The sequence below is a fragment of the Ursus americanus genome, chromosome 17 (assembly GCF_024610735.1).
Source record: "Ursus americanus isolate L20-20 chromosome 17, mUrsAme1.1.p, whole genome shotgun sequence".
Lineage (NCBI taxonomy): Eukaryota > Metazoa > Chordata > Mammalia > Carnivora > Ursidae > Ursus > Ursus americanus.
In genome coordinates, this window is record NC_142143.1 from 20405345 (window position 1) to 20431389 (window position 26045).

At 40.4% G+C, this 26045-nt stretch overlaps 1 protein-coding gene across 6 annotated transcripts in view; it reads right to left on the reverse strand.

Annotated features, from left to right (window-relative positions):
- NR1H4 (nuclear receptor subfamily 1 group H member 4) overlaps positions 1-26045 on the reverse strand; it is a 64482-nt gene that overhangs the window by 15970 nt on the left and 22467 nt on the right. For 3 of the 6 annotated variants that reach the window (XM_087868830.1, XM_087868829.1, XM_087868827.1), the window contains exons 4-6: positions 16945-17310; positions 3599-3751; positions 1563-1696 (exon numbers count right to left, since the gene is read on the reverse strand). In XM_087868830.1, coding sequence (XP_087724956.1) covers positions 1563-1696; positions 3599-3751; positions 16945-17310 — 653 coding nt within the window. Of the gene's footprint in view, positions 1-1562; positions 1697-3598; positions 3752-16944; positions 17311-24199; positions 24340-26045 lie in introns of those variants that run through there. The other 3 variants (XM_045779702.2, XM_045779701.2, XM_087868828.1) reach the window with 3 other exon arrangements.

Here is a 26045-nt window from a genome sequence, read left to right on the forward strand (position 1 = left end):
AGAAATTATTGATAAAAGCCCTAAATACAGCAGGAACTATGCTCTCTGATATAATGTGTACCATAATCGCTTAATCTGGGTCCTTGGGCAAGCCATATCACATTTCACTAAATGTGTCCCAAGTTGTTCATTTTTCTATCTGTAAAATAGGGATAACAAAATATCCATTTCATGAACTTCTTGGGAATATATCATAGTCTGGATATGAAAGTCTATCAAGCCCATTCATACAGAAGTCCAGTGAAAGTTCAAGATTTAGTCACTAAGGAAAAGTTCCCACATTTAAGAGCATTCATACAGAGCCATCAAACTGTGGCCGTCAACCAAATCCACCTGGTTTTGTGACTCTCTTGGAACACAACCACACTCACTTGGTTATGTGTTTTCTGTGCTGCTTCTGCGCTAAAATGGCGGAGTTGAATAGTTGTCATGGAGACTTTGTGCCCAAAGCCTAAAATATGTGACCCTTTACAGAAGAAAGTGTTTGCCTAGCCCTGAAGTAGAGTCATCGGTCTGGACAATTCAGACCCTGAACATCACTCTCTCCCTTACTAGCACCATTTGAAGAGTGTAGATAATTGTGTCAACTCTTTGCTTCCTTACACCAAAGTGTGACTGATGAAGTACCATGGCAAGATAATACGAAATTATTTTTTTCTGAAATGAATGCAAAATACTATACTTAGAAAACTAAATGTGGATGAGGAGTTCCTGGTCAGTAGTATAATAAGTATTAAGAGGAGTGTGACTTAAACAATCATGGACTTTTGTTTTCTCAACTAACGGCAAATTAAAGTTCCTCTATATACCCTATAGCTTATCACCATGCGTTTAACCAATCATCCAAAATGCTGTTCCTCAGTTTTGTCTCGAGTTGTTCAAAGGATTTCTTGCATAATTTGTGAGCTCGATGGGACAGGCTTTTCTCTATTGTTCCACATGTGTAGCCACCCAATGTCACCCATTGATAGGGACTAATCCAAAAACCTTTACTGAATACACTTCTTTCCCACCTTACGCTTCTTTTCCTAATGACAGAAAAGAAAATGGTCATCAAAACTCAACCTGAGGGGCGCCTGGGGGGCTCAGTCGGTTAAGCATCTGCCTTTGGCTCAGGTCATGATCCCAGGGTCCTGGGATCCAGCCCCACATCTGGCTCCCGGCTCTGCAGGGAGCCTGCTTCTCCCTCTCCCTCTGCCTGCCACTCCCCCTGCTTGTACTGTTTCTCTCTCTCAAATAAATGAAATCTTTAAAAAAAAAAAAAAGCGTAACCTGAAAAATCCATTTTCTACACTGAGCTGTTTCTACTGGCAACCTCTTGGTAGTAGGAGTGGAATGGAGCCAGGGAGACAGAGAGCATTCATTTTGCTTTATTTACTGCTATTATTTGAATTTCTACACAGGCATTACTTCCTCAATTAAAAAGAAGAAACCCACTTAATGCACAACTGGAATGAAGTTCTGTTTATGGCGGCTCTAATTTTAAAGCCTCCCAGCCAGGTGACTACATGCCTAGAAGTTCAGCTGCTATGGGCTTTAGCGGACCCATTGCATGTGATTACCCTGCATGACTTGGTTGTCGAGGTCACTTGTCTCAAATCCCGACCTTCGCTGTCTTCATGAATGGTCTGATCTGCGTGCTGCTTCACGTTTTTTCTTAGTCGTTTAGATTTACACTGAATTTCAGTTAACAAGCCTGGAAAAATAAAACACAGAGATTTCACCCCAGAGTCCGAATGGGCCTGTGGTCGTGAGGCAGCTGAGGTGTGGCTGGCTCCCATCTACACAATTTGGCACAGAGCTAATTCTAGCCCTTCTGAATTCTGAGGCTCGGCCTTGAACAAGAAATTTATCCCTCTGTGAGTCTCAGTTTCTCCATTTATAAAATAGGAAAAATATCTACCTCAAAGAATTTTGTATAGATTAAGTATAACTGGGTCTTTTTTTTTTTAAATGTACTTTGTGTAAAGAATTTGCAATACCAAAGCATTGTACAAATGCAAGGTATTCAGTCAATAAAAAAGTGAATGACACTCTCCCCATTCCTGGTCTAGGGGACCCTGAAAGCTACTGTTTCACAACATAGTGTTAATATGATTTCTCATCCATGTTTACATAACTGTATCATAAAAAGTATATTCAATTTCACATTAAACACATAAGTAAACACATGCTGAGCAAAACAAATGTCAACCTCCTTTAGGGAAAATTCTAAATCTCCTTAATTTTCAGAACTGTATACATTATTGAGAACATAGAGATGAAAATAACTCAAAGGGACTTTGAAATTTCCTTTTGAAGAGTCATATAATATCATTCATTTACACTTAAACAAGCTATAAAAATAATGCAGAACAATCTTCCATATTCCCATTTAACATCCTTATTCTCTCAGTGTTAAAGAAACTAAGTTCCAGGAATTTCTTTGTCCAGGGAATTTATTTTATAAGATCACACGAAACCTCTGCTCTGTTCCCGGACAAGTTTGCATTAACAGTAGTATAGACTCTTGTAGGTGGAATCATGGAAAATGTCCTCAGTGCTCCCATTGGAAGTAGTTCATATTTAAGTGATGAGCAACACGAAACCCCCGCCCCCATCAAAGTAACGGTTTCCATTGCAAGATTGGATTCCAGCAGTAGTCCCTACTGCAGTCTCTTGTTTCATATGCTAAGAGGAGATAGTGATCACCGACCATAAAACTTTCATCCACCCAGAGCTGGATTATTTACACTGACCTATTTTTCCCCCTCCTGCACACATTATTTCTCTGGGTCCATCCCAGTCGCCCGTACAGTGTGGGAACAATAGAATTGGAGTCACCTTCCAAAGGCTTTTATTCCATGTGGCATTCCCTCCCTGAATGTTATCATCCCCTTGGTGACATTTGTTTGTCATTTGTGTTTTGAGGAGGAATAGGACATATCTCAAAATCTGAGTGGTCTGTAGAATTTGCAGAATGAAAAATTAATATGTTATATACTAGCATGCATTCCAAATTGATGAAGATTGGGTTCCTCACAAAACCAGCAGTTAATACAGTGTCTCTTTATCAGATCAGAGGGCCAAATTATATTAAAACCCACAGTAGTTAATTTCCTGTGTAAACCTATACAAATTGGTTCAAAGCTGCACTAAGAGAAGAAGGACTTCTAATAAAATGACTTGGTTTAAAACTCTATTTAGACAATTCAGAGGCAGTTATACCTTATAAAACATTCTTAATCTTTCCCACAACTGTGAATTTTTATGCAAATTAAATAATAAGAAAGATATTAAATCAAATTTGGAGAAAATTTTTAGGCTGTTGTCATTCTTGGTAGCTTATTAAAATGTGTTATTTTCACTGTAGATTAATGCCACTCCACATATGATTCCTTGCAACAATGAACAACAAAAGCTACTTCTTTCAGGGGAATAAAATGCTCTTTTGCTGACACTTTGGACAATTGCAGTAGTTTATTACCCTTTTCAAGAACTTCGATGGCTTAGTAAATCCCTTTTTTAGTATGTGAAGTACCATTCTAATCAGACGAGTTACCTGCCATCTGCCTCCTTAAGAGATTTTTAGTGGAATTTAATTGCTTGATGTGAATACCTGTATACATACATTCAGCCAACATTCCCATCTCTCTGCATTTCCTTAGGCGACACTCTTGGCACTTTCTTCGCATGTACATGTCCATCACACAGTTGCCCCCATTTTTACACTTGTACACGGCATTTTTGGTAATGCTTCTCCTGAAGAAACCTGTGGAAGAAACACAGAAAGGAGTAAAAGGGCTAACAACTGCTACTCAGAAAAACACATTAGAATTAAGTGATGCCGGAGCATTGTCTCAAGAGCCTCTGGAGAGCACCCAGACCATCCTTGAGTGTACAGGTGACAAAGGTACTTTCAACCTCACTGCGTCATCCAGAAGGCTGTTCTGTTCAATTTCTCTGTCAAAGATAAAGACACGTTTGACTTATAGCCTCTCTTAAGAAAAACATTAACTTTTGCAGGGGGTGGTTAAAGATTCATTTGTTTGTTTGAGAGAAAGAGCAGTAGGAGGGACAGAAGGAGAAGGAGAGAGAATCTCAAGCAGACTCCCTGCTGAACTCAGAGCCTAGCTGGGGCTCGGTCTCAGGACCCTGATATCATGACCTGAGCTGAAACCAAGAGTCCGTCACTTAACCCATTGCACCACCTAGGGGCCTCCTTACTTTGTTTTTTAAGATAGGTTACTTTCCTTATATCTTTATTGGGAGACAACTGCGTGCCAGGGAGCTGTCGGCAACGGAGGTACAGAGGCGGGTAAGTCGTCCCTGCCCTCTTAGTGTTTATAGCCTGGTTGAGGGCAAAGCCATGCAAACAACCGAACAAGTGGAATTAAGTGTTCCTGGGCTGGGCTAGGCTGAGCAGGGGAAGCAGGGAACCGGTCAGTTCTGGGTGAAGAGATCAGACTCGGAAGTAAGTGTTGAGCCAAGCCTTGCAAAACGAGTTGCTATTTACCAGGCGGACTGGGAGAGGTCACATTGAAGGTTTCAATTCAGTACTCGATATGCCCAGCCTAGTGTAATAATACAAATGTCAACCTTGATTTAAAAGCAAACACCTCCCCTGAGAGGGTGTAGCCACAGCAGAAGCCTGCTACAGTTAAGCCTCAGGCAGGAAGGAAACACAATGGCCATTCTTTCTCTTTTTCCCCACTTGCCACTTCCACTCTTTCTCCTCCACCTGGCTAACTGTGATTTCTGACACTTCCAGAGTCAAGGTGAAGTGGTGAATAAGGAAAGGATTGTGGGAGGCAAGGGGAAGAAGTAACCGGAAAGTGCTAAGATGCCTGTACTGTTAGAAGCTGGCTTGTGCCCAGCAAGTTTCTGAAATTGACTCTTTCTCTTTTGGGTTGGGTTCTTTAGAGAATGCCCATCACGGGGATTTGTTCCTTTGCAATTCCTTGATGGGGGCAGATACATCTCTATTCTAGCCCATGACTTGTACCCCCTTCTTTTGCATCCAGGAATTTGGCAATTCACCACCATCCTCTTTACTCTGAAGTCCCTCCATGTGGCCTTCTTGTCATGAGCTTAAGATAACCCTGTGCCTGCTTTCTCTGGTCCAGAAAATCGTGGGGAGGAGAAATCTCTCCCATTTTTCCATAAACAGCTACCATACCTCTTGCCCTCTCAGCTTCTCAGGTGCAAGTCCAATGCCAGTCTCCTGTGTCCCTCAGCTGTAGGGATACATATAAATCTCCTCAAGTGATCCTGAAGACCCTTTCATTGGGCTTGGGGCAGCAGGGCCTCCCTAGTGTATAGATTACACCTGGGATGGGGACACATTTTCCTAATCCTCACAAAATTACCATACTTTCAGTGGTGGTCCCCATGGAAGATACCTGCATCCCACACCCCTGCCCCTTTGCAATGGGGATATGGGATTTATAGCACACTGGTCACATGCTCCAAAATCTTTAAAGACTACTCTAGAATTTCCAACTCCTGACCACTTCATACCCTCAAAGTAGGTGAGGTTTTAACTATTTCTTAACTACCCACTGCAAGATGTGCTCACTTTGGATATAGCAACTAGTGTCTTCATGAATGTTGAAATTGAGACAGCAAGAGTCCCTTCCTATTTTAACAGCCTGTTGGAATAATAACCAACATTTATTAAATGCTCACTGGCTGTTGTTCTAACCAATTCACCTGCATTTAGTTGTTTAACCTTCATAACAATTTTAGGATGAAGATAGTATTATAGTCCCCGTATTATAGATGTGGAAGAGAGACACAGAGATTGAGCATCCTGGCCATGATCATATGGTTAATAAGTGGATTATGAGGATTCAAACTCAGCAATTTCATCACAGACCTGGAGATTTGCACATTTGTTATGACAGTTTTTCCAGAAGGCAATAAAAATTGTTCTAGTAAAATAAGTATAATATGACAATGTCCCAAAAGCTAAAAATTGAGTGTCTTGAGGAAAAGGCATTATATGGCTAGGAATGGCCCTGATTAATTCTGAGTAGGGGAAATCAGAGAGAACTTCATAAAGGAAGTAGAATTTAGCCAGGCATTAGAGAATAAGTAGGGTTTTGAAACATGGACTGTGAGGGAGGAAGGACATTCCAGGAAGTGAGAAAGTTATGGAAATGCCAAGGAAGGGTAGATGATCTATTTTGGTGGGAGGGTAGAGTATAGGGAGAATTAGTGGAAGGTGGGTAAGGGCATGTGGTGGGACAGAATACGTTTAATGACCTTTAACATGAGGCAAAAGCCGTTGAGTTTTTACCATGCAGAGAGAAGTCGTTAGAGGGTTTTGGCAGAAGAGGGTGTGACCTAACCTGCATCTTGGGAAGAATCCTTGGTGCAAGGTGAAAAAAAGTGGAACAGCCGAGAGGTGATTTTTGCCTGAACTGGATGGTAGAAGAGGGAGGAAGAAACAGGGGAACTCAGGACTTGGTAACTAACTCAACATAAAAACGGAGGCTGAAGAAAAAGTTAGAGAGAGCAAGGTTTAAAAAGTCATAGAGTTGCTTGTGAATCTGTCAGCTGGTATACCTTCAGTAGGAAAGATCTTACATTTTCCTAAATGTCAAATCCAACCACACAAAGTCTAAAAAAAGACTGTGCTTCAGATCAACACTGATACTGGGAATGCAAATACCAAAGCATGCATTTTGAAAGAGTCTCTAGGCAAGAAAAGGAAGGAAGGGAAGAAGGAAGGAAGGGAAGAAGGAAGGAAGGGAGGGAGGGAGGAAGGGAGGGAGGGAGGAGGGAAGAAAGAAAAAGGAAGGAAGGAAGGAAGAAAGGAAGGAAGGAAGGAAGGAAGGAAGGAAGGAAGGAAGGAAGGAAGGAAGGAAGTTTTTTTTCTTGTACGAAATCTATGAGCTCAGTGATGTTTCTTAGTCAACCTGAGTCAATCTTCACATGAATATTCAGCCCCTCCCACGAATGACTCCATTCAAAACCATCGTAGAGACTGATAGCTCAATAGTTAACAGAAATAAACCTCCTTATTCCAAGATGAATCAAAGGAACAGTGCTAGGACAATTCTGCTGGGGTTTTTTTTTTTTTTTAAACTCTGGTACTAACTGAGAAAGAAATCATTATCATCTCAATAGCTGAATTAATTAGCTTTCACTCTGAGATGGCAACACAATATTATCATTATATCACTTAAATGTGGGTACGGATACTGTATCTAAACTTATGCAAATCTATCCATACACCTAGCTCGGCCTCTATCTTGTGCATATTCAACAATGCTCAGAAAAGTCATTTGAAAATGAATGGAAAGGAAATTCACTGAGCAACAGACACTCCCCCGTAATGAAAGATGAGTAGATGAGGGCTGGCATTGCCATCTGAGGAAGGTGTAGCACTCGGGGAATTCCTGTGGTGGCAGGAGAATGCCTATAGGATAGGAAAATGGATCCTTCAAATATGCAGAATATTACACATCCTGTTTCTCTGCTTCTTTGTACAGATATAACTCACATATCTTACCCTACTCTCAATGCATATATACATACGTGTGTGTGCACACACATGCACATACAAGGATACATGCACGTGCACACATCAGACTCCAGTGACTGACAGTAACTACCCATTAATTTTAAATCAATAAAATATTGGTTGTTTAAAAATTTTCAGGGTCTTGGGATGCCTGTGTGGCTCAGTGGGTTAAGCATCAGACTCTTGATTTCTGCTCAGGTCATGATCTCAGGGTTCTCAGATCAAGCCCGGTGTCAGGCTCCGTGCTCAGCAGGGAGTCCACTTGAGATTTTCTCCCTCTTCCTCTGGCCCTCCCCTGCTTGCTCTCTCTCTCTCTCTCAAATAAATAAATAAATAAATCCTAAAAAAAAAAAAAAAAAAAACTTTCGGGGTCTCCATACTTTTTAAACAGCGACGAATGCACAGAGCTGAATAACTCTTTATAACCTCAATAGAGTCAGACTTTAGGTCTATCTCAACACATTGTCAAATAAAAAGGACTCCACCACCCACTTAAAAAGAACTTACTTTGTATCAGGCACTAAGTACTTTGCATATGGTGATTCATTTAATATTCATATCAATCCTATGAAGTAGATTCTATTATTATCTCCCTCTTACAGCTAAGGAGACTGAGTTACACAGAGATGAAACATTTTGCTCAAGGTCTCACAGATAATAAATGGTGGAGCTTTGATTTGAACCCTGATAGGCTCAGTTCCAAACTCTATGTTCTTTTTTATTTTTTTTAAGATTTTATTTTATTTATTTGACAGAGAGAGAGAGACAGCCAGCGAGAGAGGGAACACAGGCAGGGGGAGTGGGAGAGAAAGAAGCAGGCTCCCAGCAGAGGAGCCTGATGTGGGGCTCGATCCCAGAACGCCGGGATCACGCCCTGAGCCGAAGGAAGACGCTTAACGACTGCGCCACCCAGGCGCCCCCCAAACTCTATGCTCTTAATCAGTACATTAGGCTGTTCTTCTAGTAAGGAGCTTACATTGTTAAACATTGTCTGTAGACATTAATCTTTTCAGAACTTAATTACAGACTCCTGATCACCTGGCAGAAGCTGTTTCAGACTAATATTTTCGGAAAAGCAACCCTCAAACTTCTGAGATGAAGTTGATGGAAATTATTATTTTTTTAAACTTTCACTTTAATTAGAATTAGTTAACACAAGTGTTATATTAGTTTCAGGTGTACAATATAGTGAGTGATTCAACACTTCCATACAACACCTGGTGCTCATCTTAAGTCCACTCCCTAATCCCCATCCCCTATTTCACGCATCCCCCCAACCACTTTCCCTCTGGTGACCACCAGTTTGTTCCCTATGAGTCTATTTCTTGGTTTCTCTATTTATCTATCTCTCCCTCTCTCTCTTTTCCCTTTGATCATTTGTTTTGTTTCCTAAATTCCACATATGAGTGAAATCATATGGTATTTGTCTTTCTCTGACTTATTTTGCTTAGCATAATACTCTCTAGCTCCAGCCATGTCGTGCAAATGGCAAGATTTCATTCTTTTTATAGCTGAGTAATATTCCATTGTATATGTATACTGCATCTTCTTTATCCATTCATCTACCAATGGACATTTGGGCTGCTTCCATCTCTTGACTATTATAAATAATGCTACTATAAACATAGGGGTGCATGTATCCCTTTGAATTACCGTTTTAGTATTCTTTAGGTAAATACCCAGTAGTGCAATTACTGAATCACAGGGTAGTTCTATTTTCAACTTTTTGAGGAACCTCCATACTGTTTTCCACAGTGGCTGCACCAGTTTGCATTCCCACCAACAGCGCAAGAGGGTCCCATTTTCTCCACATTTCTCACCAACACCAGTTGTTACTTCTGATGAAAATTATTATTGACTATTTAGTGCCTGCTAATAATTTTGAGTTTTCCCCCTCTTTAACCTACTGGAGAGCCACAGACAGACAAAAAAAATTTCACCTGACTTTTCCAACCCTTTTACCAACTATAATCCCTATTGATTTTTTTTTCTTAAATACATTTTAAAAGAACTGACTTTGAACTATTTTGGGAAGTTGGCTAACATCCTTTCAAAGTAGACAAATCTACAAACAATTTAGTAGTCAAAGGGCATTCATCGAGCTTCTACACTCCCTTCTGTCAAAAAATACCACAAAATAAGAGAAAAGTTCATGGAAACAGCATAGTCTCTAAGAGTTAGAATACAAATCCTTCAGTGTATCAGAAATGTTGATGAAACTCTGGAAATTAGGAAACAGAGTAAACTTATGAAAAACATTGCCCAAAACAGGTGCAGAGAATGCAGGATTAGGAGCAATGGAGGAAACTCCAAGTTCAGATACAAGATGCTGACAGTCTACAAGTATTCATTCAGCGGAAGCACTGTGCTAAGCCAGGAGTTGGCTAACTACAACATGCAGGGCAAATTCTACCCTCTGCTGCTTATTTCTGCATGATCTGCAACCTAAGAGTGGTTTTTACATGTTTAGTGAGTGAAAAAAAGTCAATGGGTAATTATTTTGTGGTATGTAAAAGTTGTATGACATTCACATTTTAGTGTCCTTAAATCAAGTTTTATTGGAACACAGCCACACTCATTCATTTACATGCACGTCTGTTTTCACACTACAGTGGCAGTCAAATAGTTGTGACAGAGACCCTAATAGCTACAAAACCTAAAATATTAACTATCTGGCCCTTTACAAAAAGTTTGCCGTCCATCTAAGCCATGGAGAACAGTGTATTTGCATGCAGTCTTAAGCAATAAATATAAACCAGAGTGGAAAGGCAATGCCCAGCAGGAATGGGGAGTCCCCATGCCTAGAAGATAAGGACCAAAACATTCTATCCAACCACACATCTTGTCCTTCCTCCAGATCTAAAAGCAGGCTGCACAAACACAAAGAGCATCTCAGAGGGGTGAACAGGGAATCTTAGAGGCTACTTAACAAAACCATTCTCCTTTCTAAAGTCACTAGAGAATTGCGTTTGTGTGAGTTTGCCTGGGAGGCAACTCTCAGTCTATTCCTACTTTCACCTTAACTTATTAATACAAGGTTCAGGGTCAAAGTATAAGACATTGCAAGGTAAGTTCCCACAAAGGCAATTCTTTAATTATATATTCTAATGCTCATATGTATCACAATTAGAAATGAAGATACTTAGATGCCTCATTCTTTATTTTTAAAAGTGATATGACTAGTGGTTGTCATTTCTATGTGTGAAAGGGGCTGACAACCCTACTTAGTTATTAAAAAGATGGTCTATTTTGTACACACGTGAGTATTGTTCAATAATTTTTAGTTGTCTCCTGCTTTTGTAAAGTATGTTGGTAGAGAACACCAGGAGATCATTCTGTCAAACAACCAATGGGTTTGGATTCCCATCACCTAGATTTTGTTTGTTTTTCTCTTTGTTGGTGTATTTTTTCCCTAAACACAGAACCAACTTTTAAAACACTCATTTTCCTTGCATATGCTTTAATGCTGTCTTTGGAAAGTCATCGACAGAAGGATACAAGGAAAGACAGCACAGAGAATAAAGTATATCTCAGGAGTCCTGACGATTTGACAACAATTCTACTCCACTCTTTCATAGCTGTGAGACCTGGACAATTTTCTGCGTGTTGGTATCTTTATTTGCAAAAGGGAGATGATAATACCATCTACTGGAGCCATTGTAAGGATAAATGAAATAAACAGTCTATGGCAGGAATTGCTCTGCCCATAACAGAGAGTCATTACCTTCCCCAATTGTTTGAGTCCATGAATGTGTATTTTTTCAATAACTTTAGCAATGCTAATATGAAAGGATAATTTATTGAGTGATTCATGTATGCTTTGTTCTTTTTCCTACTGGTTTTTTTTTGGAGGGTTATCCTTTTCTTCCCACCCCACCCCCCTTTATTTTTTTTTGCTTTTCTTTCCCATCCCAAGAGGGTAGCCATTTTTCTATATTCACTTGATAAAACAAAAGCTAAAGTTGTCCATCTCTAAAAAGCGATAATTCTCACATAGGGCTTTGTTTTCAACCGCTCATCGAAAGGGTTATACTGGGTCATCTCAAAGATGATGGAGGTGGACGTCAATGCTTTTAGACTGGGAAAATGAGGGGAGGGGTAAAGATGCTCTGTGTGAGCTTGATTTTGCACATCTTCAAGAGCCATTCAGACTCCCAGGTGGGCAAACTCCCAGGAACTGGAGGCTTAGGCAAACTAGAGGGGTTTTAGTCACTACTTTCATATTTACATATTGCTTATATATTTAGTTTAAACATTTTTTCTTGTTTAAATGTAATTTTTACTGTCTTAGGTTTGTCTTGCCTCGTTGCTATATATTTCTTTGAAATTTCAGTTTTTACCCACTGGAAATCATCCTTTTACCATTTAATTTTTCTGTATGTTCTTTTTAATACCATTTCATTGCTTCTATATTTTTTAATCTTTTTTTTTTTTTTGGTCTTACTGTTTTCCCTTTTTGTCTATTTTAGGTCAGTTATATAAACTGTTTCCCTGCTTTGCTTTAAAATGGTGACTAAGAGAGCTGGAATTTTGTCTGTTTTGTTCACCACTGCATCTCCTAGGCTTAGAATAGTGCCTGGCATATGGTTGGTACCTAATAATAGTTGCTGGATAAAGAACTGAATTAATGAACTCAAACTCTCAGGAGCTGGAGGCTTACTTAATTAATAGGAAGAGAGAGAGTTTTGAAGACTGCGTAGGATCAAAGTTTGGGAGGCTGGATGAACAGAAGAATAACAACAATAAAATAATAAGAATTCACCAACAAAGCAGCAATAATAATGCTTATTGAGCATTCAAGTGTGCCAGGCATAGAGCTAGATGTTTCAAAAACAATGTCTCATTTTTTTCTTCACAACTATTCAATGATAATAGGAATAATAATGGACATTTTTTGACGGTTCACCATAGGCAAGTACTGTGTTAATTGCTTTACACACATTATCTTGTTTAATCCTCCCACTAAACCCTAGGTACCTACCTCAAAGGGTGGTCCTGAAGATTAAATGAGTTATTATGGGTAAAGTCCCAGATAAAGCCTACACATAATAATCGTTAGATATATCTTATCTATCAGCAGCATCACCATCATTCCTCCTCATCTTTATTACTATCGTCATGTTATAGGAGAAAAGTCTGAAGCCCAGGCACATTCAGTAACTTGAAACATCTGGGAAGAGAATCAGCGGTGGGGGAAGGGGGTGTTGAAATCTGGGTTGTCTGTCATCAGAATCTGATTCCTCTTGTGATTTTTATAACACTTATTACAAGAGGCTTCCAATGCAGTGAAATACTTTAAGCCTTACCCCCTTGCATCCCACTGTAAGATAATTTGACCAATAGAATTCAGTAGGATCATTATCAGATATTATAAAATCAGACCTCAAAATCAAATAGGATTTGAGGAAGTTTCTGTGGGAGTCAGGGCACCTCAGCCCTGACCCATAAACAAAGGGCCCATTGGAAACATTCTGCATGTACTCTACAAACCAGAATAGTTTCAACAACTATGGAGTCTTTTCTAAGACTTCAGAACTAAGTCAGAATATGTTCAAAAGGACAAGAGGTCACCCATTTACTCATAAAATGCCTTTTAAGAATTCTACCATTCTCTTGTTGATAGGTGAAGGCTCTCCCAGCCTGGAGATGGATGTGACTGACATTGACCTGTTTGGAAATGTGGCCATTTGAAATTTCCAGTCAGATGCAGATCAGTTTTGTTAGTTGAAGCTTGAAGTTTGAATCAAAATTCATCCACACTTGAACACATTTTCATATGCCCCGCTGAAAAGTGAGAGAAAAGAAAGCTCTTGGTGTAATCTGGTGCCGAGCAAACGGCAGTCGCTGTCAGTGCGTTATGCTTGTGTTCTTACAATTATTACTTTTAAAAATGTATTGAAATTTCTCTGATTGATGCCATAAATGTCGACAATAAAACATTCATTAAAATTAAAATATTTCTAACAGAAACAGATATGAGACCAATGAAATCAGGATGTCTAACCATGATCTTTGTTTTGTTTTTAAGTTTTAAAAAATTTTCGTGTGTGTGTGTGTCTGTGTGTCTGTGTGTCTGTATGTCTGTGTGTAAGTATCACAGGTCTGACAGACCCACAGTGAGATCCTAAAGCAAGAGAGCTGCCAGGACCTTTACATATAAAATTAAGTTAATTCTACAAAGACCCTGTGAAATAGATATTACCTTTTTTTGTAGTGTGGGGGCTCAGAGAAGCAAAATAATACTTAAACTAAGAATTGGCTGGCTGGATACCCATGGCACCTATTTCTACTCTAGTGTATGTTCTCTATTGTAAAGGCAGGAGAATTGGACACAATCTTTCCCAGACTCCCTTGCAGCTAACATTGTGGATATGATTTAGGCTCTGCAAGACAATAACCTTGTGAGACTGTTGTTTCTGCAGGCAAGCAGGGCTCTGGAATTGTGCTGTGGCAGCATCTTGGTTTCCAGGTGCTAGCTTCAAGGGCATCAAAAGGCAAGACACAGGGCATCCCTCATGTGTCTATTAGATTTAGCTGGCAGCCATTGCTTTAGAGCCAGTAATTATGGTGGAGGCAACTTTCCCATGCCTAGGTGGCAGCTAAGGTGGAGTCCTTCTGGAGCCAACAGCTCTGTGTTAGCTTCCTGTTTCCCCATCTTCTTGACTGTAGCAGCTCCCTGGAAGCCCACCTCTGGGGTGTGACCCCGAGCATCTTCTTGGAGACTCAGCATCAAACCTGCTCCTCCGCCCTTCCAACTTCTCTTGTATTAATTCCTAATTGCTTGAAATTTTGGTTTCTGTTTTATTTCACTGAACTCTGCCCAGTATATTAAGTGACATGCTTACTCAGCCAAGAATGACAGTCTAGATTCAATGCATGCCTGTGAAACCCCAAAGTCCGCACACTTCCTTTGACGGAAAGCTACAGAGTTAAGATTCATTTTGAATCTGGTAAGCACAGATATCCAAGGGGTGTGGATGGGGGACCAAGTTGGCTAAGCTGTTAGGCCTGCCTGGCATTGGGTACCGGTTCTTTCCCTTGTACTCTACCCTGTGCTCTGAACCTTCTCCCTATTCACTAAGCTAGGGTAATTTTCATTTGTTTCCTCAAGAGAACATATACAAAGCACAAAGGAGCTGATTATTGGCTTTTTAGTCACCAAAGCCTAAGCCTCAAGATCCCAGACACTAAATTTCCCCAAGTTGGGGGAGATAGACAAATAAAGAGAAAGTGAAAAGAGCCAAGACGTGTTAAGTGCATGAGAAGGCACTGAGCTCTGTCCTTCCCTCCTTCATGCCCAGACTGCACCCTGGGACACATGGATTGAAAGATGATAGAATCTTCACATCGTTCGGGAATCCCAGGACAGAAGAGTTCTTGTGTCCTTTCCTGGAGACACCTGGAGAGACACCTGGGGTTGCCTGCCCTCAGGGCGGCATAAGAGCAGATGAAACGGTGTCTCTGGGCAGCCAGGCAGGCCAGCACCACACTGGAGAAACATCAGGAACCCACCCACCTGAGCCGCGGGACAGCAGGCAGGCCAGACAGGAAGGAGAAGTGCGCTCAAGGCCCCAGAAGAAGCCTCAGAGACCCTTCCCACTGGCCACTGAAGACCAGAGAGAATAATGCCCAGCAGATGCTGCACTGTGTTAACAGAGCTCCACCCGCAGCGCCCAACCCCTGCGTGACACTGCATACCCGTGAAATTGAGACAAAACCCCAGAGAAAGGTGGAGTGTTTTCTGGGGGGCAGGGGTGAGCCGAATAATCCTGAATTGAATGAAATAGAGTTTCCATGAATTCAGTCCAGCTACACAATCCAGTCCAGCTACACAAAATGAGTTTACGTGTCTCATACCCATGCCCTGAGTGTTGTACTCTCTCGCTACCCAGCTTCCAGTTAATTCTCACACTCACCCTCCAGACTCATTGGTCTAGGACACGGTCAGCGAACTACAGCTAGGCCTATGGGCCATATTCAGCCGACTGCCTGTTTTTGTTGTTGTTGTTGTTTTGTTTTGTTTTTTTAATTTCCTTGCCTATTTTTGTAGGTTAAATAAAGCCACGGCTCTGCCCCTTCTTGATGTGGGTGTGTTTGCAGAGTTGAGTAATCACAACAGAAACCGGTACGGTGCAAAGCCTGAAATATTTACTCCTCACAGAAAAAAACACTGCCAACCCCTGATGTGGAACACAGGCTCTTGCTGGCTCCATCTCAACTTCTCCCTGCACTCTGGTCCTTTTGCTTCCACCATGGGGGCAAAGTCTCAAGTCAGAATCAATGAAAAAGCTCCTCCTTTCTCTGCTCTTAAAAATTATATTTATACCCACATCCAGCTTTTCCTTCCTGAATTACCCCCAAGGATGGTTCTCTCTTGAGCACTTTTCTGTTCCCTTGTGTCTGATGATCCTGCACTTTCCTAAGCCCCTCCCATCTCTGGCTTCCTTCTATATCCTTTAGGGGCGACTCTTTCCCTGCTTGCTTTTAAAGTTAATGCTTTTGGGGGTTGTCCTAGACACACTGGTTTCACTCCAGTCACCCCAGATGTCCCAGATTCTTTTCAGGAGGACCAGGTTTCACCAAATGTTCACCTGTAAGGAGGTGAGCGGGACCAGATTACTGACTTCAGGGATTTATTCCCTTGGCCCAGACAATACCAATACTTTGTCCATTGGTTTGGTCAATATTAGCCTGGAGCAAATAGCTCAAAGAGTAGAATGATCACTCAGTAGGCAAGGATTAAAAGACAGGGTAGTCTGGTGGTTAACCCCTGAGGCTCTGGAGTTAGACTATAAGCTGTAGATTTGAAGCTCTACCCCTAATTAGCTTGAGTAAGTTCATTAACCTCCTGTGTTGCACTTTTTTCATCTGTAAAATGGGAATGAAGTATTAGAACTAATAAGTTTACTACTGAGGTATAATAAATACATCACATAATAAAGTCTTATTCTCCTCGATCTCAGTTTTAAAAGAGATGAGTTCAACAGTTCCTCCTTCTTTTAAAAAACAACAGGGGTGCCTGGATGGTGCCGGATTCTTAATTTTGACTCAGGTCATGATCTCAGGGTTGTGGGATCAAGAACCACGTCAGGCTCTGTGCTGGGCGTGGAGCTTGCTTGGGGTTCTATCTCTCTCTCCCTCTCTAATTCTCTCTTTACCCTTCCCCCCGATCGCTTTCTCTCTCCCCAAAACAAACAAAAAACCCATAATCCATAAATTTTTTTTAACCATATGTGAGGTTGTAAATAGGCAACGGTTTACTTCTATATAAGCGAAATACACTAAAAGGGTTTTCCTAGAGATTTATAGCAGGTAGGAGTGGAGGAAGAGAAAATGAGAAGTTATCTGGGAAAAGGGAAGAATCCAGTCTGAGGGATGTCAACAACCAATACGGTAAAACCTCAAGGAGAAAATGGCCAACCAGAGATGCTTACCTTTGCACCCCTCACAGGTCAGCGCATTGTAATGGTACCCAGATGCTCTGTCTCCACAGACAACACACAGTTCATCCCCTTTTATTCTCCCTGCTGACGCACCCGTTCGGGCCTTTTTCGTTACAGGAATGTCTGCTACCTCAATCTGTCCCTGGTAGAGAGTCTCCGCTGGCATTCGCCTGAGTTCATACACTCCAGGAGAATACCACTCCTCAGGCTGCTGGGGGTAGAAGCCCAGGTTGGAGTAATAGGATGACGAGGAAATCTGTGGTTGAACTTGCGGAAAAGGAACATTGTTGTATTGTGGGTATGGTTCCACTTCTAGATTCTGTCCCAAAGGTCCTGCTGCTTGCTCTGTTAGGACACCTGAACAAGAGTAACAAAACTGGAATTAATGTCTAAGAAAAGATCAAAATCTAACGATATAAGAAATGACAACTTTTTTACAGCCAAAAAAACAAAAAACAAAAAACAAAACCCTTTAAAAAGAATTTAATGGTGAATTACAAGCTCAGAAAACTATCTGCAACATAAAGGACAGACCAAAGACTCATACTGTGGATAGGTAAAGAGTGCTTGCAAACCAATAAGAAAAATTACAACCTCATGGGAAAAAAAAGATAAAGGATATGAATGGGCAGTTTTTAGAAATACAAACGCAAAGTGTTTTATAAACATACAAAAATGCACTCACCTTTATCAACAATTAAATTTAAATTTAAACTGCAACATAAAATATGACCATGTTCATCCTCAAATGAGTAAAGATTAAAAATGCTAGATAGAACACCCTTGGAAAAGCAAACGTTCTCAGAGGACAATTTTTCAATATCTTTCAGCATTTGAAACTCAAATACTCTTTTAACCCAGCAATTAGATTGCAAGGAAATTTATTTTAGAGACAGGCATGTATCTGTGTGAAAGGCTTCTGTAAAGATGTCCATGTGTAGGAACATCTGTAAAAACTATAAATCAGAAACAATTTAACTATCCATCAATAGGAGTCTGGTTAAATAAATTACATTATGTCCACGCACTGAAATACTATGTAGATATGAAACAATGATTCACATCTCTATGTACTGGTAAAGAAAGGTTTCTATTATATGATGCTATTTGAAAATATTAAATTATAGAATAATGTATATATGGGGTATTTAAGGGTATTTAAAGAACGGTGTGTGTGTGTACACGCACGTGTGCAAGGCAAATTTCTGCATGATACAAAAGAAACTGGATGATGGTGACTGGAAAGTGAGATTGTTGCATTGTTTTCTGGGGTGGGAGGTTGCACAGCTTTTATGCTGTTTGTAACCTTGCCATGTAGATTAGTATTTTAATCATGATAAGACAAAGAAGGAGCTTTAAAAAAAAAAAGAATGCAGTGCCTGGAATTGTGAGTGTGGTTCAAATCCCAGTCCTATTACTTATTTTCTGTGTGTCTTGGCAATTTATTTAATGTCTTTAGGTATCAAATTTCTCTTCATGAAACAGGGAATAATAGCTACCTCATTAGGTTAATGTAAGAATTAAACAAGATAATGCGCACCAAGCACTTTCTAAATGTTTGGCATGCAAGGAGTGCCTGATCAATTATAGTTGCTATTAAAATAGTAGTAATAATTAGTATTCCTACTGCCATTATTACAAAATGAGCCTTTTATCTATAAAACCTCTAGGTATTAGAAAGCTATCAGGTTGTGAAAATGCTTCTATTTCCTAGAGGTACAAACAAAGACTCTTTAGAAAATAAAAATATTTAGGGGCTCCTGGGTGACACAGTCGTTAAGCGTCTGCCTTCGGCTTAGGGCATGATCCCAGAGTCCTGGGATCAAGCCCCGCATCAGGCTCCCTGCTCCACTAGGAAGCCTGCTTCTTCCTCTCCCACTCCCCTTGCTTGTGTTCCCTCTCTCGCTGGCTGTCTCTCTGTCAAATAAATAAATCTTTAAAATAAAAAAAAGAAAAGAAAAATATTTAAACTATGTAAAACACTAAAAAATTTAATAAACATAAAGAAGACCTAGGAGAGTATACAAATGTGTCTGATTCTTCAAAGCATAGTCAGGCAATGCTCGACTGAAATTCCAGCTCCACCTCCAATGAACAGTGGGACTTTGGGCAAATTACTGGAACTACGGATGAACCCCAGTTTTGGTGGCAGCAAGCCTGGGGTGAAAATATCTATATCAAGCGTTCTGCTGAGGACTGAATGCAATAATACATATTCACAGTTTCTCATCTGAAACCTTGGGGTCACATGTGTTTTAGAATTCAGAACTGATAGTTTGTGTTTTAGAGCAGAATGCAGTGTTATTTCTTCCCGCGAGGTCTGGGACAGAACTCAGAATCAAACACGGCAGCCTTTTCCATGGTGAAATGTATAAATATTCATACGACACGGAATAAATAAAGGCCATAAATATCCTCACATCCATTCAGGTCAGGTTTTGCCACCAGAGACGTTTGCGTCAAACTTTGGATAAAATGTTTAGTGTGTAGAGCTTTCGGAATTTCGACCTGTCCGTTAGGGACTGTGGATTTACACATCTGTCCATTTGCAGTGCCCCCAAAATGGTTGTGGTTGTCATTGTTGCTACCACTGCTGTCAGAAAACTTTTAGAGACTCCATCCTAGTGCCAGGTACTTGGGTATTTTCAACTCTTTCTCACAAAATCTTCGGAGGTGGCTAACATTCATTTCCTCATTTACAAAGGAGTAGCCTGAGGCACAGAGAAGTGAGGCAACTTTACTCCTACATAGCTAAGTAGCTGAGATTTGAACTTCGACAGTTGGACTTCAAAGCTATGTGCTGAATCACTCCTCTCTGGGATCATTTCAGATGAGTGATGCTTTAAAGCATGAGAGTAAGTGCTTTTCTCTTCCTCCCTCTGTTCTTTAGTCGCGGAGTCCCTTCCATGCCTCTGCTTGCAAGTAAGCTGCTACCAGGTGTGTGAGGCTCCACACGATCCTACCTTTTCTCTTCCAGCTCTTTCTCACGTTTTGACTTCTCTAATCCTCAAATGTGCGTTGTTGCCTCCAGACTCAGCTGCGCTGCTTCCTGAGCCTGGAACCTTAGCCATTCGCTCACAGAGCTTCATCTCACTATTCTCCCCTTACCTATCTCTAAGTTTCCTTTGAAGTATTGTTTCTCTTGGGAAGTCTTCCCTGATTCTAGGTCCCTGGGCATCCTGAATCTCGTTACATGGTCCCTACCTATCCTCCCTGGGCTGCCCTTTGCTCGTCCGTAAAGAAAAGACTTCCTGCTAGATGACTTACAATTCTTCTTCATATCTAAAATCTCCAGAAATATATGACCAATAGACTGCAGGCATGAGAATTCAGGGCTCTTGCACAATGGCAAAGTGGAATACATGCTCAACAAAAGTTTGTTGAAAAGAATGCTTTCTGCATTGATCCAGAAAAAGATTGTTGAAGCACCAAGTATGCATTATCTGGGCAGAAATTAACTTCCTGTCTTTTATGCCTGACTTCTCCATGTAAAACCAGCATCGAGTCAGTATATCTGACAGACATAGTTTTCGCAATGGTGCTTTGTCTTATTTCCACAAAAGGGAAGAATATGAAAAAATATGATTACAGCAAAAAGAAGAGATAAAATATAAGCAAAAGCCTGATCTATTTCATAACCACGTATGACTAAAATTTGTGGAGTGAATAGGTTTAAAAAGAATTGAAAAGCATTAAAAACATTAGTTTCACTTACACTTATTGCTGGATTTTATTCCCCAACTGATCTTACCCCATCAATTACCTGTTCCCACCCCCGGCCCCGGACTCTCTCTGCCTCCACATCCAGCAAGGTGAAGCAACTTCCTTGAGGTCAATTGGTGACAAAATCTGGATTTTACAAAATCCAGGGAAATGTGTAATTTTTTTCTCCTCACGTGACAATTCCCAGATCTCAAAGCATTGTTTCAATAACATTGGCATTCTTGTAATCAACAGACACAATGTAGTCCCAACTGAAGTCAGATCATGGTACCAATATCATATCGATCTTTGGAATCATTTCAAGCAAAATGGAAAGCTTCCGCAAAGACACTGATAGTATTCCATGAGAACAAGAAAACATGGTAAGAATATGAGAACAGCACATAGTATTATTAAAGAAGGCTTCTATCCTCAAAGCACACCCTCCTGTAGTACCTCAGTGTCCCCACCAAATCTCCAGAGCATGCAGGCAACTCGTAATAAAAAACCCAGCCTGGTCAGCATCACCCAAAATAGTGGGATCAGAACAACTTCCATCATGAACTATGAGACTTTGAACGACTGCCTAACATTTTTCTGTTTTAATTTCTTCTGTAAAATGGGACTTTTCAGCCTTGCTATCTGCTAAGGTAGTTCTGAATATAAAATAAAGTAGTTGAGAAAAGGTTTTGATAAGTTGGATGCCATAAAAAGACATGTTTGTTTCCTAAAGAACCTAGCAAAATCCTGATTTTAATAGTTAAATGATAGTTAATTAGTGATTATGAACACTTAAATACCGAGCCCAATGCAGGGCTCACTCTCACAACCCAGATATCATGACCTGAGCCAAAATCAAGAGTTGGACAATTAACCAGTGAGCCACCCAGGCACCCCTAGGAAGAGCTTTTATTTTTTTTTTTAAGATTTTATTTATTTATTTATTTATTTATTTATTTGACAGGGAGAGAGAGCACAAGCAGGGGAGAGGGAGAAGCATGCTCCCCACTGAGCAGGGAGTCCAATGCGGGGCTCGATCACAGGACCCTGGGATCATGACCTAAGCTGAAGGCAGTTGCTGAACCAACCGAGCCACCCAGGGGGCCGTAGGAAGAGCTTTTAAATGGGAACACATGATTGGACGGATACCTGGGAAGTCTGAGACCCCCTGCAAAGGAAAGCAAAATTCTTCTGGGCAGAGAGTATCTAGTATTCAGTAGTTTCTCTAAAGGAGTACCAACTAATGGAACTTTCTGAGGTGATAGAAATGTTCTATACCACCAATATGGTAGCCACTAACCATATGAGAATGTGGAACACTTCAAATGTGGCTAGCGATATTGAGAAACTGAGTTTGAAGTTTTAATTTTAAATAATCAAATTAAAAATTACACAGCCACATGTGGCTAATGACTACTATATTAAACAGTACAGCTCCAGGGAGTTTGTTATCAGAATCCCTATGTACCCAAATGCGAGAATCGGGTTCATGGAGTAATGAAGGCACTCTCCCATGATCTCACAGTTCGTTTCTGATGAGCGTGGCAAGGGTTTACATAATATCAATTTTTTTGCCCCTGGCACAATGCTGACCATAGTAAATGTTTCATGACCATTTGTTAAAATGTTTCATGAATGGAAAAACTGCCTTCTCTGCCTTCCTTTATTTCCTAATCCATGGTTTCTTTTTTTTTTTTTTTTTAAGATTTTATTTATTTATTTGACAGAGAGAGACAGCCAGCGAGAGAGGGAACACAGGCAGGGGGAGTGGGAGAGGAAGAAGCAGACTCTTAGTGGAGGAGCCTGATGTGGGGCTCGATCCCAGAACGCTGGGATCACGCCCTGAGCGTAAGGCAGATGCCCAACCGCTGTGCTACCCAGGCACCCCTAATCCATGGTTTCTTAACTAGGTGATATGGCTTCATTTGTAAGCTGTTTGCCATTCCTGCCCTTTTGATGTTGGTGCCCTTCCCTGGCTTGCCAGCTGACCACCTCCTCTGTGAGGCCTGTCCTAGCTCCCCTTGGTTGATCTCACCTACTCTCTGTCCACACCCCTACTACAGCACATAGAAGCATATACAATTGTTTGGTCTGTTGTCAGGCTTGCCTTCCAGGCTAAAGTCGAAGTGGTATGACACACTGGTTACAAGGGCCCTGCTGCATAGACAAATCTGGATTAAATTCACCTGCAACTTGCTAGATGAATGAACTTGGCAAAGACGCTGAACTTCTTTAAGCTTCTCTTCCTTCCTCTATAATGTGGAATAATATAGTACCTGGGTGAGAGGTTGTAGTACAGATAAGCTAAGGCAAAGAATGTAAACTGCACAGTGCTGGGCACAGCATGAACATTCAATGCATTTTTTTATTGTTGCAGTTAGCCTGTGCACTCTTTGGGGGATATATTAGGTTATACTCCCCTCCACGCTTTTTTTCCCCCATGCCTGGAGCCTTACACAAAGCCTGACACAGTGTGCTTAATAAATGTCTGTTAAATCAAAATGATGGAAAAATTTGCTTCTCTTGCCTTCCAACTAATTTCCTAAATACAGTGTCAGTCACTTTTAAACACCATATTTAAATTAAATAGTATGCTGCTAAGTCTATGATCAAAAATAGGTTCAAAATTATAATTATTGTAAAAATGATTAGAGTTTCTCTTTTAACTGAAAATTTAAAAGGTAAGATTCTGTTTTGAAAAAAATATTAAAATAGACAATATTACATTATATGGTCTATGTTTTAATTTTAATCTACATTTTACTTCAGAGAAAACAAACAGCCTAAACCTGAAGCTGAACTCTTTACTCATCTGATTTTCCATCGATTTGGGAGAAATCTGCTATGAAACTAGTTCAGTAAATCAGTGTTTCTCAACCTCTTTTTATTTTTCTTGCCACAACTGATAGTTTGAGATACATCTTATAACATAACTCCGGTATACACTTAAACATACGTAGAAGTAACTGAAACAAGATTTCCATGAAATAACACTTATCCTTACTTCTTAAAGTGCACTCTGACATTTCTATTCTACTCTACTCTACTCTATTCTATTCTGTTCTAGTTTTCTTTCTATTCTACTCTATTCTTTCTATTTCTTTCTATTCTACTCTATTCTATTCTATTCTAGTTTTCAATGGTGGTCATAAGCCACAAATAGACTTCATGACCCACTGGGATCTGAGACATGCCATTTTTAAAACTCTGTATTAAGTAAAGTACTTCAAAGTGTTTTTTCAAGTGTCTACAGGCATTAATGTTAGAATTGCCTAGTGTTTAACTTGAAAAAATCTTGCTAATTTTACATAATATTTAATGAAGAATTTTAGAGAAAACATACTTAGATTTTTATCTCAATAAGATACTCACCGGCCTTGAATCCTCAAAAATCACCCCACCCCAACTTCTCACCCCAGTCTTCCGGTTCTGACCGAGGCATCTTTGACAGAGATCTGTCTCTAAAATCTCAAACAAAAGCCCCCCCACTTCCTCCATCCAGTTGCAGAAGTTCGGCCAAGAGCACCTGTGAACTGTGTCTTACCTTTATCAGGCTTCATGCTCATCATTTCCATGATAAATCCTGATGATGTGTGCCTATGGTGAGGACTACTTTGAACTGGATTTTCTAACCCCTGAAACTGCATTACCATTCTTAGCTTACTCACAGCAACTGAAAATGAGACCAGGTAAGGAGCAAAGAGGCCAGAGGTTGTATGGTTTACTGATTAACTTCATTACAGAGCAGAATATTTGTAAATGTTTATGAGAAAAGTCCTCGATGCCAAGTTGCCTAGTAAGCTGGAAACCAGTCTCTTAGCTAAATATTTTTGGGGAGCACTTTCCAGTTTTAGAACTCAATATGTAGAGTAGATTTATGTTCAGTGGCTCTAAAAGTGGATTTGGGTCAAGCGTCATACTCTGTGTCTTGACATTTGTTCCTATCAAAAGGCTACAGAATAATATAATTTTGTTATGTCAGGAAGCATTAGAGCATAATGCTTAAAGATATAAGGCCAAATGATCTGGGTTTATAACTAATGTTAGAGGAATTGTATACCCCCCTCCAAATTGGTATGTTGAAGTTCTAACCCCCAGACCTCAGCATGTGACATATTTGGAGAGAGGGTTTTTATAAAGGTAATCAAGTTAAAATGAGGTCATGAGGGTGGTCCCTAATCCCATATAACTGGTGTCCTTATACAAATGGGAAATGGAGACACTGAGATAGACAGACATTAAGAGAAGATGATATAAAGAGATACAGGGAAAAGGCAGTTATCTAGAAGCAAGGAGGGGGCCAGGAATAGACACGTCCCCCACAGATTTCAGAAGGAATCAACCCACTAACCCCTTGATTTTGGACTTCTAGCCTCAAGAACAGTGAAACAGTCCATCTCTGTTCTTTAAACCACCCAGTCTTGTCCTTCATCACCACCTCCTTAGCAAACTAATATATCCAGACTCCCTTGGTACTCACTAGCCCTGTGGACATGGACAAATTCCTGAACCATTTCCTCACCTGTAAAATGGGCTGATAACCATACAACTTCATAGAGTTACTGTGAGCATTAAATAAGATAATATTTATAAAATGCTTAGCACAGTAGATGGCTACCCACCATCGTTACATTGATGTTATGATTATGCGGCTTTGGACTGAGGTTGTAGGGTGGTTTGCTTACTGAGTAGGAATGATTTCTGCAGCATAACCTGTGGATATCAAGCTTGTGACTGTTGGTTATTTTTTGGAAGAGAGGGCTTTAGAATAGGATTCGGTAGGCCCAGTGTTAAGCTCACACTTAATGCAACCAGACGCCCTGTATAACCTTAGGCCAGTCTCTCAGCTTCTGTGGGCCTCATTTGTCTACATCAACAGATGGTAAAGCATAGATAACAACTCTTGCCCTACTTCCCTCATGGATGTGTTATGAAGATAAAAACACAATAAATACGAAAGCAGTTTGAAAGGCAAAAGTGACCTATGTAAATGCAATCATCATAGCCAAGACATTCTACAGCATTCACACGTTCACAAGTGGTTCCATATGCATTACATCATTTGATCCTACTTGAGTCCTCTGAGGAAGGCATTATTTATGATGCCCCCTCTCTTCTACCGTATTTTACAGACTCTGCAAGGAAACTTAGTGACGCTAAGTGATTTGTCTAAAGTCACGCAGGTAGGGAGGCATTAAGTTAGAACTTTAACCCAGGTCTTCTGACTCAAACCCCGTGGTTGAAACACTAAGGCACACTTGCCCTCATTGCCAAGAAAAAGAAAAAGAATGATGGTCCACGGTTCTATTTCAGTTTGGATTGCTAAATCAAGACTTATCGTTTGCAAAGCTATTCTCAATCCTCAGTCTACTGCTGACCTCATTCTCTCC